The sequence below is a fragment of the Garra rufa genome, chromosome 19 (genome assembly GCF_049309525.1).
Source record: "Garra rufa chromosome 19, GarRuf1.0, whole genome shotgun sequence".
Classification (NCBI taxonomy): Eukaryota; Metazoa; Chordata; class Actinopteri; order Cypriniformes; family Cyprinidae; genus Garra; species Garra rufa.
Window position 1 is genome coordinate 12,847,038 of NC_133379.1, and position 14,658 is coordinate 12,861,695.

At 34.5% G+C, this 14,658-nt stretch overlaps 2 protein-coding genes across 2 annotated transcripts in view; one reads left to right on the top strand and one right to left on the bottom strand.

The window, feature by feature from the left end:
- Positions 1-14,658, top strand: part of jade2 (jade family PHD finger 2) — a 118,980-nt gene that overhangs the window by 32,787 nt on the left and 71,535 nt on the right. The gene's annotated exons all lie outside the window — the stretch shown is intronic.
- On the bottom strand, positions 56-14,515 carry ppp2cab (protein phosphatase 2 catalytic subunit alpha b). Its single transcript, XM_073824447.1, has 7 exons — positions 14,196-14,515; positions 7,925-8,134; positions 5,657-5,830; positions 4,564-4,653; positions 4,233-4,394; positions 781-899; positions 56-693 (listed from the first exon to the last, which is right to left on the bottom strand). Exons 1-7 carry the CDS (start codon positions 14,295-14,297, stop codon positions 621-623), a joined length of 930 nt encoding a protein of 309 aa, XP_073680548.1. The 5' UTR covers positions 14,298-14,515; the 3' UTR covers positions 56-620.

Consider the following 14,658-nt stretch of genomic DNA (forward strand, 5'->3'; position numbering starts at 1 on the left):
TTAAATATTGTGCAATGCTTTAATTCAACTAAGGATTCAAACAAAGCACACGAAGAACAGGAGCAAGATCCATCTTTATTCTTGAACTGGTACCCTTTATACAGACACAGAACCATCATATGAAGCTATTCCAGGATTCAGACGACGGCATGCCATCTTAGTCTGCCACGTTTCATGTAGTTGGCATTTGTTTAGCGTGTTCAGTGTAGGAAAGATGCATGTAATCACCCGTAGAACATAGAAAAGAGAGAAAGAAACTGAAAAACGGACTTCGTTCTTTTGAAAAAAGTGCAGACAGACATAAAAAAAAAAAGAAAAAGAACGAACACAAACAGGGTTGGTGAAGGAGACCGTGTGTTCGGAAGAGAATTCACAGCCTGTATTGATGTAAAGAGCGGAGGACAGAAGCGGGACAGGCGTAGCGGCTGATATCTGGTGGTCATAGAGTCGGACTGACGCCGGATGGGTTTGGATATGGCACACACCTTTTGGTCCACGGACATTTCTCACTGGATCAGTTTTCTCTTTAATCTTTTTTATACTGTTGCCCATTCCTCTCCCCTTATTTTAAACTGAATGAGATTATAATATCATGGCAATACTGTGCAGAGCTGAAGGATTCACAGGAAGTAGTCGGGGGTACGGCGGGTGACGTGCGGCTCTCCTCTGCGCGGCGCGGGGTCGAACTGCAGGCTGAAATCACAACACCACACATCAGACACGTTCACATCATTGGAGAGTGTTCAGATGCACTGGCTTCCGTCAAGCTTTTCTACTTACAAGGAGTACTTGAGGGTGTCGTCCAGCTCCATGATGGCTGCCTGATTCCCGCAGCGGTAGCAGTAGTTGGGTGCGCTGAAGATCGTTACCACATTGCGATCATGGCACCAGTTGTAACCCTAGGGGGACAAAACACTGGTAGTTTAGAAGCGCTGATATAGAAGTCTTTTCTGCTCATCAAGGCTAAATTTATTGGGTCAAAAATACTGAAAAAAAACAAACAAACAGTAATCTTGTGAAATATTACAATTTAAAAGTAGATTTAAAAAAAAGGTTGTGACAAACTTTAGGTTAGCTTGAGAAAGCCTAGTTTCTAGAATGATTAGTAAGTTGCCCGTGAACAGTGCTGCGTTTGGACTTTGAGCAGCTCTCATTTAATGCCTTTAAGTATGCCTTTAAGACACTATCCCCTGGTTTCACAGACAAGGCTGAGGCATAGTCCTAGACTAAAATGTAAGTCTGAGCTGTTTCAACCTTAATAAAATTGCACTGATTGATCTTAAAATATATCAGTGCCTTTGTCCCGTCTCAAAATGCACACCAGTAATGTTTTTATCTAAGCATGTTTATAAAAATGACTTAAATGTCCTAATATAACTATGGCCTAATCCTGGCTAAATCTAAGCCATGTCTGTGAAACCGGGCCTATATTGCAATTGCTGTTTTTCTAATTTAAGGCCTCTTAAAATAAGTTGTTATACAATTTAGGATACGATTTATGACCTTATATTTCATAAAACTGAAGTAAAAAAAAAAAACAAACAAAGACAATCTGCAGATTATTGCAGAGGTGGAATCATTTTAAAAGTTATAGAAGAAAATGCACTGTACCATTTTACATAAAATCTGGTGCCGGACTCTTTTTTTTTTTTTTTTTTTTAAGCATTTCTCTGTCACAAATATCTAAAATTAATTACAATTACAAAATAAATTCCAAATATGGAATCTTAAGACTCAAGGGGTTAATTAAAGACTTATAAATAAATAATTTAAAAAAAAGTATAAATTAAAGACATACAAAAAATGTCCATGAAGAACAACAAAATAATAATTCACATTATTTGAGACTGTATGGGTTTAGTCCATTTTTATACACACATGCATATGTGCCTAAAATGCGCTGGGACTCTTATTTTGAAACATAGACACCAGCTGCTTGTTCAAAAAGATGATAAAGAAAATAAGCACTTTTTACAACACCATAAAGAAAACATTGCTAAGCTACTGTTGATGAATTATGACAATCTACAGTCATAAATGTGCAGTAATATTCATTGATTGTGAACGGCTCTGAAAAAGTGAGACTGTGAACAGTGCTGCACTTTGACTTTGACTGTGCAACACTCTATTTAATTAAATCATAGCCTTTAAAGTGTGCCTTTAATATGTTATATTGTGATAGTGTTTTTCAAATTTAAGGCCTCTTAAAAAATAAGTTTTGTTATACCACTTAGGATACGACTTATGACCTTATATTTTATAAAACTGAAGTTTTTGGACGTTTTAAAGACATAAATGCTCAAATACACTTCACAGTTCATCAAAATTGTCCTAAGACAAGAACGGGTATTCTTTTAGGTTTTAGGACAAATCTGATGTATGGTTTGGTCCACTTTAAATGTTGACTAATGCAGACCTAAGGTTGGACTCTTTTTAAAAAAAGACAATCTGCAGATTATTGCAGAGGTGGAATCATTTCAAAAGTTATAAAAGCTTAAATTTACTGTAAAGAAAAATTTCTTTGAATTTCACATAAAATAAATATTTTACAAAATATTTCTGAATCCAAAATTGCTAAATTAAAGCCTTATGTCTAAAAAAGTTGTTACAAATTTGAAGTTGATATAAATTAGGGCCGGGACTTTAACGCGTTAATTTAGATTAATTAATTACACAAAAATAACGCGTTAATTTTTTTTAACGCATTTTAATCGCACTTAATTTTGCACCGCGGAACGTTTCTCACTGGATGAGTTTCAGCGGCGGACCAATTATACTGGAGCACCAACTAACAGAATGCGCATATCACCGCAGGACATCGAGCCTCAAGTATCACCTCAATGCTTTTACAGAAGGTCTACCTACCTATAGGGTACCTGAATTTCTGAAATGAATGCTAGTATATTTCTAAATATCCCAGTGTTTCCCGTACCATCATCTTAGGGGGGCGCGTTTACAATGTCTCCTCCAAGAAAATGGACTGGATCGCGGACTCCATTCATAAAAACCGAATTTACTATAGCGCGGAATGCCACGTAAATTCGTCGATTTTTGGATTGATAAATCAAAAGTTGGTCTGTCACTTAATTCAAATCGCTGAAAACTGAAATGCAAAAAGACCTTTTTAATATGAATCCTGCACTGTTTGCCACTGTATGTTAGAATGGCAGAGTCGCGTTTTTTTATACTGCACGCGTGATGCTCCCGTTAATTTTTGGCATTTGTATCTCACATGAACAGATCTCAATCTCCAAAGCTACTGTCAGTGTCACTTTTAACGTTTCATTTGAGAAAACTAGCATCATATCATACTTTACACACGGCAACCTGTCAAAATAAAAGTACGGTTTAACATGAAACAGAGCAATATTCCTATTTAAATAGACAAAAAACATTATATATATTAAAAAAATTAATATAACAACAAGATTAACCACTTAATTGTAGAAAAAATACTATGATTATTATTATGTATTGATTTTAACAGAAAACCTCTGTTTGTTTGCCAAAAATTAAAAAGGTTTATTTTTCATTTGATTAAAAATAAATAAATGTTTATGCTTTCATTTGATTATGAGAAAAATTAAAACACAAGAATTTATTTAAAAAAAAAAAAGCAAAAGATTGTAAAGCCCTATTGTTCAAAATGTTAAAATAGAGAGTTTTGGATTTATTTTTTAACTGAAATAAATGTTTTCTTTATGGGAAACGCTGTATCCTATTGCTACAGTTAATGGCAATATTGTACTGGTCTGTTGGACTTGGTTGAACAAAAATAAACAATATTTTGTTGCTTCAGTTTATGTATTCAGTCATTATTCAATGGTAACTAAAAATCCATATGAAAAAACTTACTTCTCACTGTTCTCAGGTCAAATATTTATATGCGATTAAAATGCGATTAATTTCGATTAATTAATTACAAAGCCTCTGATTAATTAGATTAATTTTTTTAATCGAGTCCCGGCCCTAATATAAATATATAAAAAAATTAAAAATTTATTTTCGGGTGCTATCCAAAGTTTTTTTTTTTTTTTTTTTTTTAATAAAATCATAGCCTTTAAGTATGCCTTTAATACGCTATATTGTGATAGTGTTTTTCAAAGTTAAGGCCTCTTAAACTAAGTTTTGTACAACACAACATTCAAATATCATCCACTTTGTTTCCTCATGTCAAATCTGATTTGTGTCCCAATTCAGCTACAATGTTCATGTATTTAACTTGTGTTTACCTCCATCACTAGCTGGTGAGCTCTAGAGACCAGCGTAAGGCCGTTAGCATGGTTGAACGTCTCGGATATGTCCTGCCCAAAGGTGTAGCCAGCACCTCTAGGAGAAATACCCCAACCTCCACGGTCATCCGGGTCAGACCACAATAAATCACACATGGGTCCCTGAGGAAAACAAACAAAGAGAGTCATTAGCGCTGTTTGGAGCATCACTTTTAGCTCTATTTTGCCAACTGCACATGTGAAAAACACAACAGGGTTGCAAATGATACAGTTTGCTGCCAAAACAGTACAGAGAATGATATCGCATGACAGGATTATCTGTGTTCAATACCTCATGAGGAACTTCCTGTAAACGATCCAGCGCTCTGATGTGATCAAGAGTGTCTATGGACGGTGACAATCCTCCATGAAGACAGAAGATCTGCAAGCAAAAAATAAAATAAATAAGATGCAACCTTCACAATAACCTATTGAAGTTGACCTTAGGATTTGAAATCACTTTTGTGCAGCATTTTGTTGTTTGCTCTAAAAAATACATTTCTCTAGTTTTATGCCTTCAATTGATTACTTTTAAAATTATGAAAAACAAAACATTTCATGGAGTCCCATTATTGTTTCAAAAAATTAAAATAAATGTTATTTTTATGAATTCAATAAAAACTTCAATTCATGCTATTTGATTAACAAAAGTTTTAGAAGTTTAAATTTACTGTAAAGAAAATGCGTTGTACAATTTGTTTAAATTTTATATAAACTAAATATTTTACAAAATATTTCTGAATCCAAAATGGCAATAAAATTAAAGCCTCATGTTTAAAGTTATGTTACAAATTTGAAGTTGATATTAAAACATTTAAGTTTTTTTATTTAGGGCATTATACCACAAACAGCCATCAAGTGCCATCCAGATTTGTTTTTGAGCATTTTTCTGTCACAAATATCTACATTTCTCTTTTATATGACAAAATAATTTAAATTAAAGCATTAAAATAAATGCAGAAAAACACAACACTAAAACACAGTATTCAGTAAAACATTAGGGGGGAAAATTATAGGGCTCTAAAATATAGTCTATAGATTGTTGTTAAATTCTATTGCATTATGAAGTGTCATGATTTTAATTTAAATTTAAACTAAAGCGAAATTAAATCCATAAATTGAAAATGACAAAAAAAAAAGAACAAATAAAAATTTAGAAAAATCAAAAAGAAATAAGAAAATAATAATAAAACAAATGTCATTGGGCCATAGTTTACTTCAAATACTTCCACTAAAATCACCAAACAGAAGCACAGAAATAATGACAGGCAGGCTGGATTTAAATAAACTGATTAAATGGTTTACTAAGTGCTATAAAATCCAGTAGCAAGTCTTTTTATAACAGACATCACAGTTGAGCTTGAGCAGAGGGAATGTTGACCTACCTGACCATCTACCAAGGCAGTAAGGGGAAGGTAATCGAAGAGGTCTGTGAAGTATTTCCAAACATTTGCATTGCCGTATTTCCGTAAGCATTCGTCATAAAAGCCGTACACTTGTGTGATCTGTCTGCTTTCGTGGTTTCCTCGAAGTATTGTAATGCGTTCACGGTACCTTACCTAGAATTCGAAGACATAACCGATTAGAAAATGTATACACAAAATAAAATGGGCCATCACCTTGCTTAAAGACTCATTGGACTAATGAGATTATGAGTACAGACTCGCAGGACTCAAGTTACGTGTCCCTTTTTCCATTTCTCTACAGACTTTTTTTAAATGGTTCTGTAAATATCATTTATTCAAAAGCAATATTGTAATCAAGTCAAGTAAAGGCTATGCATGATAATCACTGCCATAATAGATGCTAATTATTCGTATAAATAAAGACCAGAGACTGCTCAAAGAACACATCATAGAGTGTGTTTTCATTTCATGCTTCATCGGTCAATACTCTGTTGACACTGGACTTCCCTATATTGATATTTGGCGTATCTCAGAAATCACATCATTACTCTGTTGCTCTGGCTGAAAGAATAACAATACAATGAGGTGAGAGAGAACAAAAAAAAAAAAACTCACATAATCATATAAACTGGTGGAAAACACAAATGTATCATTTTTTTCTACATAAATGTGATGTAAATATATAAGATCATGTCAGTATTTTTTTAAATGCTCACGCTTTTGGACTCAAAAGTCCTGTCATCATAAATAAATGAGGCTACTGACACTGAACAAGCATGCGTTTAATTTTTTTGTATGATTTATCACAATAATTACTGTCAGTAACTTTTTTTAAAATCATAAAACAGTGGTCAAATGAGCACAGAAAATTACATTACATGATTAAAAGCTATTGAAATAATCCTCGGAGCAATTTGAGATGCTAACCTGGTACAATAATTAAACAAACAAATAAGTGTTTTTACACGCAAATACTAATTTTAGCTTGTGAACAAATTAGTAGTTGAAACCTTCCAAATTTTGTGACACGACTACCCAACCTCTTTGTTTTTACCCGTCCCTGTTGATTACTATGATTATATATAATGCACACTACATGCATTATAGTGATTAATATGGATAAGCATAAATACTCAAAACTGTGTCATCATTTACTCACACAGAAGATATTTTTAAAGAATGTTGGTAACCAAACAGTTGACGATGACAAAAAACAAAACAAATACTGTTGAAGTCAATGGCTGCCAGTACAACAGCCTTTGAATTCAATATTTTGAAAAAATAAATAAATGAAAATAAATACTGTTGAAGTCAATGGCTACCAGAACAACAACAGCCCTTGACCTCCATATTTAAAAAAAAATTAAATAAAAAATACTGAAGTCAATGGCTACCAGAATGACAACAGCCTTTCGTCTTCAATATTTTGAAAAAAATAAAAATAAATAAAAATATACTGTTGAAGTCAATGGCTACCAGAACGACAACAGCCTTTGCCTTCAATATTTAAAAAAATAAATAAAATAAAAATACTGTTGAAGTCAATGGCTACCAGTACAAAAACAGCCTTTGAATTCCATATTTTGGAAAGAAAAAAAAAATAAAAATAGTTGAAGTCAATGGCTACCAGTACAAAAACAGCCTTTGACTTCAATAGTATTTTTATTTTATTTTTTTAAATATGAAAGTCAAAGGCTGTTTTTGTACTGGTAGCCATTGACTTCAATAGTATTTTTATTTTATTTTTTTAAATATGGAAGTCAATGGCTACCAGTACAAAAACAGCCTTTGACTTCTATATTTTGAAAAAAAAAAAATAATAATAAAATACTGTTGAATCAATGGCTACCAGAACGTCAACAGCCTTTGACGTCCATATTTTGAAAAAATAAATAAATACTGTTCAAGCTACCAGAACAACAAAAGCCTTTGACTTCCATATTTTACAAAATAATAATAAAAAATACTGTTGAAATCAATGGCTACCAGTACGACAACAGCCTTTGACTTCCATATTTTGAAAAAAATAAAAAAATAAACTTTTGAAGTTAATGGCTACTGGAAACTGTTTGGTTACAAACATTCTCCAAATATCTTCGTGTTCAACAGAAGACACACTCATACAGGTCTGGAACAGTTTGAAGGTGAATAAATGACAGAATTTATTCTTTTGGGTGAGCTATGCCTTTAATATTTATGGAAGGCTGAAATACAGGTTAAAAAAAAATGACCAAAAGAGGCAATTACCTTGAGAGCGACAAGCAGTGTGACTGTTTCCACAGAGTAATAGCCTCGGTCAACGTAATCTCCCATGAACAAGTAGTTTGTGTCTGGTGACTTTCCTCCGATTCTGAAGAGCTCCATAAGGTCATGGAACTGGCCGTGTACGTCTCCACAAACAGTGACCGGACATCTCACTTCCTGCACGTTAGACTCCTTGGTCAGGATTTCTTTAGCCTGGAGAGAGAAAAAAAATTCAGAATAAGGCGACTCGTTACTTTAATCCTATTATCATAAAGGCTGTGATAAACTCTCAGAGAAGTAAAACAATGTTGAGCAACAGTGAGCTGCTGCTTATGACCATCTTTGAAGCATTTTACAATGTGCTTTGTTCTCTGCGTTTGCTTAAAACCTAATTTGCACGTATATCATTTCCTACTGTATGTGGCATATGGCATTACTGAGGTTCTCTGTATTAGAAAGGCATTATCCAACGCACATATCCAACTTATCCATAATGAAACGATCACATGGTAAATTCATCAGCCAAAACCAATGCCTGTCCACATCTGCCGTTCATTTCAGACCCTGAAATCTAACGCTTCGCCTTCATCTTAGTGTGCTGAATGAAAAACCAATTTAAAAGTTCACACAATAAAAATCTACTGAGCCAAAGTAGCAATGCTAAATACTGTAAAATATCCAATAGATAATATTCTATCGACAAAAGTGACCTTATTATGCCAGTATTACTGTGGGTCATTTTATTAAAAACAATGTCAAGTTCATGAAGTTCATGTCTTAAAAACATTAAGCCACATGAATCCCTGGTTTACAGTGGTTTAGAAGAGCTTATCACAGTTATCTAGTGACGTTTAATAAACCAAGCACAAGACACACCCTCAAGTGCTTAAAATACAGGTCAAAAATCACTTCACACTTGTAAAATTATATTAGCTCAGCACAATACTCAACATGTTGACTTGCTGTTTGTGTAATCAACAATTTACTGGATCAGACTTTGATTATAAAGAGTCAGACAAAAATATAAAAAAGATCAACTTAGGACGTTGCTAATTATATCTTAAATAGTCCAGTAGTTATCTTTAGCTTAGAGTTTTTAATACACTTAGGCATTATTCATCCTTATTTGTCAAATCTTACAAAAATACCTTTTTTTCATGATTGGACATCTTGATTTGGGGTTTGAATATACCAGTCACAAAGACAAGTTATAAGAACTATTGTATGTTCAATCGAAGTTTTCAATTATTATTATTATTTTTAGTTTTTTTGAGCGTAATCATCAAAAAATAAATAGCACTTGCATTTAATTAATTTGGACTGTTATGCATTTAAACCTTTAATACTACAGTAACATACTAGAGGTCGACCGATGTAACGGTTTTGCCGATTAATCTGCACCGATAGTTGATTGGCGGAATATTGAATATTGGTTATCGGCAAAAATCCATGCCGTTAATTTACAAAGCGCCATCACAGAGTTTTATATTAAATACATAATATCTGTCCCAAATCGATGTAAATGTACATAAAGACTTCACCCTGAAAGATTGTGTATCGTGCTTTTTTTTTTTAGCAAAACATTTTCATTCTGTGGCTCAAATAAAGCCTGTATGTTTCATATAAGAGGTATAATATAGATTGCGCTTGTTGTTAGATGTTTAAAGATCTTTAGCTTGACTGTTGATATGAAATTGTAACACTTCATAATAAAAGTCTATTTGTAGCACTGACTAGTTTGATAAAAGCTGTAGAATGTGTATTAATTAAACATTAACTGATATTTTTAAAATGTTTAAGTTCCTTTCTTAACATTAATGAACTATGAACTAACTTCAATGCTCATATAATTAATATTAATAGTCTTATTCTTTTTCAAAGTATGGTTTAAATAGTAGAACACTATTTTAGTTTCCATTCAGTATCCATTTTAAAAACTCGTGTTGTCCAACCTAGCTATCGGTTTCTGTAAAATCCAATATCAGTCGACCTCTATAACATACCTTGTAAAGTTCACAGCTTTAGTTGAGATTGTTTTTTTTTCCTTGTACAACCTGATGTTTGAGTGATATTGATATTGAGATCTTGAATCAAGTGCTGGTGAAATCTATGTTAACACCAAGCCCTAATCCACACTTGCAGATCCTGGGTCTGAAATCAAACACACTTAAACCACACCACATACCACTCCATCCTCACTTTTTAGTCAACTATTCGGGCCCAAGTGAATCTCACATCACGTTCAGCAGTCTACAGCACCGCCTTTGCGTTTAAAATAGCCAATTTTCTCCTATATGACGAGAAAACTTGTCTATGCAAGTCATCAGGAGAGTCATGCACATTAAACCCTAATCAGACTTCTGAGCCAATCGGACTTTGAATTCAACTACCTAAACAACTGTATATGAAACCGGAGTGTCATACTGAACGCACCCATTGTTATTAGTCAAGGTTCCCTTCACGGAAACTTCTCTATAGACACAAACATCACTGCAGGCCTGCTGCGCTCAGCCTTGTCCATACATGCTGATGATTTCTTCAGCTTTCGACATACGAGTGACGCAAGTCTGCAATAAAGCCAATGGAAAAATACACTTCACAAATTCGAGCTGGGAGTTCAGACTTTAAAGGTCTAAAGCATGACTCTAGCTCAGCTGATTTGTCTTGTGTTCAAATTTGTAGTTTGGTTTGTTTGGGTCATTCGGTCTGGACCAAAAAGGAAAATTATACATTTGGTCCTGGTTCACTTAGCGTTCACACTGGCATTTTTGACAGAGAACCTAAAGATACTGAACCTAAAGGCATAGCGATATGTTCATAACCTGATTGTTTGGGTTGAATTATATATATTTTGTGACGGATTTCATCGAAGTCTCCAAACAAAAGAAAAAGGTGCGTTCGACTTAAAGCGGACATTTTAAGTCAAATACACCTAATGCTGTCTGCTGGACTACGCGTGTTCATGTTTTTATTTTCACCATTCGCAAACTCACAAAGAGCTCCTTGTTGCTCTACATTTGCCCTCTGCTCATTTTGTTGTCGCATAGCATCTCATCCTGTCATTACTTCCCGTTTATGGTTCGTTTAAAAGCATTTGGTTCATGTTGCATCCATTTTTCATTCGAACCACACCAGAGTTAATTTGGAAGCAGACCAAGACCTTGTTTGGTTCGAATGCCATACTTACTCAAATGAACCGCACTAACAGAGCGATCACACCAGAGTTCGTTTTAATCGAACCAAACATAAGTGTGAACAAAAGCCAAAAACAAACTTTTAAAATCACAACTAAACCAAAACGTAGATATTTTCTTCCGTATTATGACACACATTCAATTGTAATAATTACTGACAAATAAACAATGCAGGGCGGGGTCTTGGTTCAATGCACCGGTTGTTATTGGATGTTGAGATGTGGGTGTGTGTATGCAAATGAGCTTGTAGGGGCGGAGTTTAAGAGCACAAAATGATTGGAGAAGTCCTGCTTATGTCACCAGAGAAGTAGCGCCACCAGAAGTTAATGAAGCATACAACAGATTGATTAGAATAAGAGTTATATTATGCATTTACAACATACAATATAAAAATATTTAGATAAATATATTAATCATATATTAATCACTCATCCAGGGCTCGACAATAAGGACTGCCCGATGGCCCCGGGCCAGCGTGCAAGACGCTCGGGACAGTAGAGAGCACTGCCTTGTCACAAGTTTAATTTGCCTGCGACAGTTTGTCAAATTCGTGCAAATACAGTCTTAGAATCGAGAAACAGCTTGTGTTTTTAAGCCTTTAAATGCTACGTTCTCTGTGATGTCATGAACACCATATTGCTTTTCGGTTCCTCTTATCTGATTGGATGTTGTAAGCACTGTTTTTTTTTCTGTAACCTGGTAACAACCAGTACAGCGAAGAGACGGCAACATCAAATTAAAAAGAAAACGTCTGTTTCTAACTCGCATTCGCGACTAAAAATTACGTGCGACTGTGAAAAAAAAAAAATTTAAGAGCACCATTTGCGACTGACCCCATCAGCATATTTGTGTTTGCGCTCAGGGGAGCTTCAAAGGTTTCTACACGTTTTTGCAACGTTGAGTAATGTATCATAGACATTTCTCACAAATCTATTCATAAACAAAGTGTAGAGAGAGTGTAAATAAGAGACTGATTGTGCATTAAGTTGTAGAGAGCGCCGTTGATTATAACAGGCTTTGTAATATCGCAAACTAAGATGAGTGACAACTTTTAATGTTGTAAATGAGGTATTGATTTAATACAACAGTTAAATAAACAAGAAGTTATTATTAAGTTACTTACATTGTCTGACTATAACACTATGCCTGATTTTGCTCTGTTTCGTCGTCAAAAGTAGTCTGAAACAAGTCACACTTGAGCCGCTGCGCATCTCCATTCATGTTTTGTTTATGAATGAATGTGCGTTTTAAAACAATTCTAGTGAAATGATTAAATTTCCCATTGATTAAGAGTCACTTGCTTTATTCCCGAATGAACCATCCGTTCGAACGAATCAAATGAATATGATTCAGTAATTAAATCAGTGTCTTGCCTCCACCTGCTGCAAAATTTTATAACATGAATTTATGAATTTGACTGCACTCATGGCACCTTTGAGCCCAAATTAAACATATGAAAAGGTAAAAACAAAGGTAAAAAAATAAAAATTCATGGACGACCACCGTAAAAACAAAACGTTTAACATAAATTCTGCTTAATAACACTCTGTTTACTAATATTGTTTAATTTTCTTCTTTGCAACAACATTCCTTTAATAGGAGTCCTCCATTTATGTATAGTTAACTGGTGATCTGGGACCTTCAACCTGGACAGACTGTTGTGCATAAATTTAGTTACATCACATTTATAATTTTTTTTTAATTGTCAATTGTATTTAAGGAAATATACAGTTATATTCAGCTTTTGACACATTATTTAAAATGTGGCTAAGAAATAACTATTAACTTTTTATTTTTTTTAGATGGGCCAGTGAAAATTTGGGCAGGGCAAGCAAAAATCTGAACCTTAGCGTTGAACCCTGCACTCCATAATGACACCTTAATAATATTTTTTTATATATATATATAAATTCTATACGTGACCCTGGACCACAGAACTTTAAGTCTTAAGTAGCATGGGTATATTTGTAGCAATAGCCAAAAATACATTGTATGGGTGAAAATGGTCGATTTTAAGTAAAGATTATGTCGTAAATATATCAAAACTTACTTTCTGATTAGTATGCATTGCTAAGAACTTTGAAGATTTATTCAATATTTAGATTTTGTTTTGCACCCTCAGATTTTGAAACAGCTGGATCTTGGTTAAATATGATCCTTGGAAACCAATGGAAAGCTTATTTATTTAGCTTTCAGATGATGTATAAATCTCAGTTTCAAACAATTGACCCTTAGGGTCCAGGGTCACATGTTCATTTGGTTCTTTTTAGTTTTTCCACATGATCATACCTTTGTCTTAAAATAGTGTGGCATATTGGCCCTCATTAAGTGTTAAATTATTGGTGCACCTGAGTAAACTCAAAATAAAATTAGTTGCCATGACTAAATATCTATTTTTGCATTGCTAGAGAGGTTTTTCATGAGCAAACCAAGCAGTTATAAAATCCGCTGCAGCAACAGCGACCACGATTAAATCTTCAAGCGGTTCCCAAACCTTCCGCACACTCTTGGCTCACACCTACTTGCATACATTTGGCTAAATGTCTAAATATGTAATAGGAATATAAAAAAAGTCCAAAGAGCGCTGGATAATAGTGAGATGTGTAGTGTGTGCGCCGCTGTCATCAAATGATGGCCAGTTTCACAGGCGCCATTTTAAGACCGTGTGAGTGATTGAGGAAGCAGCTGCATTTAGACGAATCGCTATTTTTAAATAAACAGATGTACATGAAAAAAACTCTCAACAACATAACGTTACATATATGTTGTTTTAATCAAAACAGAAGGTTTACTGCGGGTTCCCGTATTGATTAGTACTGTAGCTTTCAGTCTACCGTAATTCATAAACCGCACTAATCAACTCAATATTCACTAAAAGTGATTTTATAAAAGACTGACTCAGGACAACTCGGTTTGTGATGTGTTTTGTCTCGAAATTAGGAACAATTGTAGTTTCTTGCGAGTGTAGGGTCCGTTCAAAATTCCGCCATCTTGTAAGTTAACGTTAACTCAGCGGCTAACGTGGAAAAATTCAAATAAACACCGAAAGACAATATTGATGCTGTATTACGCATACATACCTTCTCACAGAGTGTCTTGACTTGGGTTTCTGAGAGCTGTTTGCATTCATTGAGCTGTTCAATCCATTGATCGAGCTCTTTCGAAAACGCCTTTTCGTCCATGACTGTTTTCTACTCGGTTTTCACACAGATTTCTGATTTAATTTCGTCCAGCTTTCCACGAAAATCCACCTTTTGTCGAACGATTACTTTGAGAGGTGACGTTACATGTGGCCAGGGATCTCGAAATAATTAAATAAGGGAATCTTGTGAGGAAACGAGAAGCCGACGGCCTTCAGAGTCCCACCCTGAGCCACAGTTGTTTTCAGTTCAGCCTTCCTCACAGCACAGCAGACACCGAGAACCGGCTCTTCGCTAATTGGACTCTCGCAGCTGTTGCTTCGCTCTGATTGGCTGTTCGGAGATGTTATAGCTTTCCGATTGGTTCCCAAATACGTCGCTGGGCGTTTTCCTTTGCTGCAAT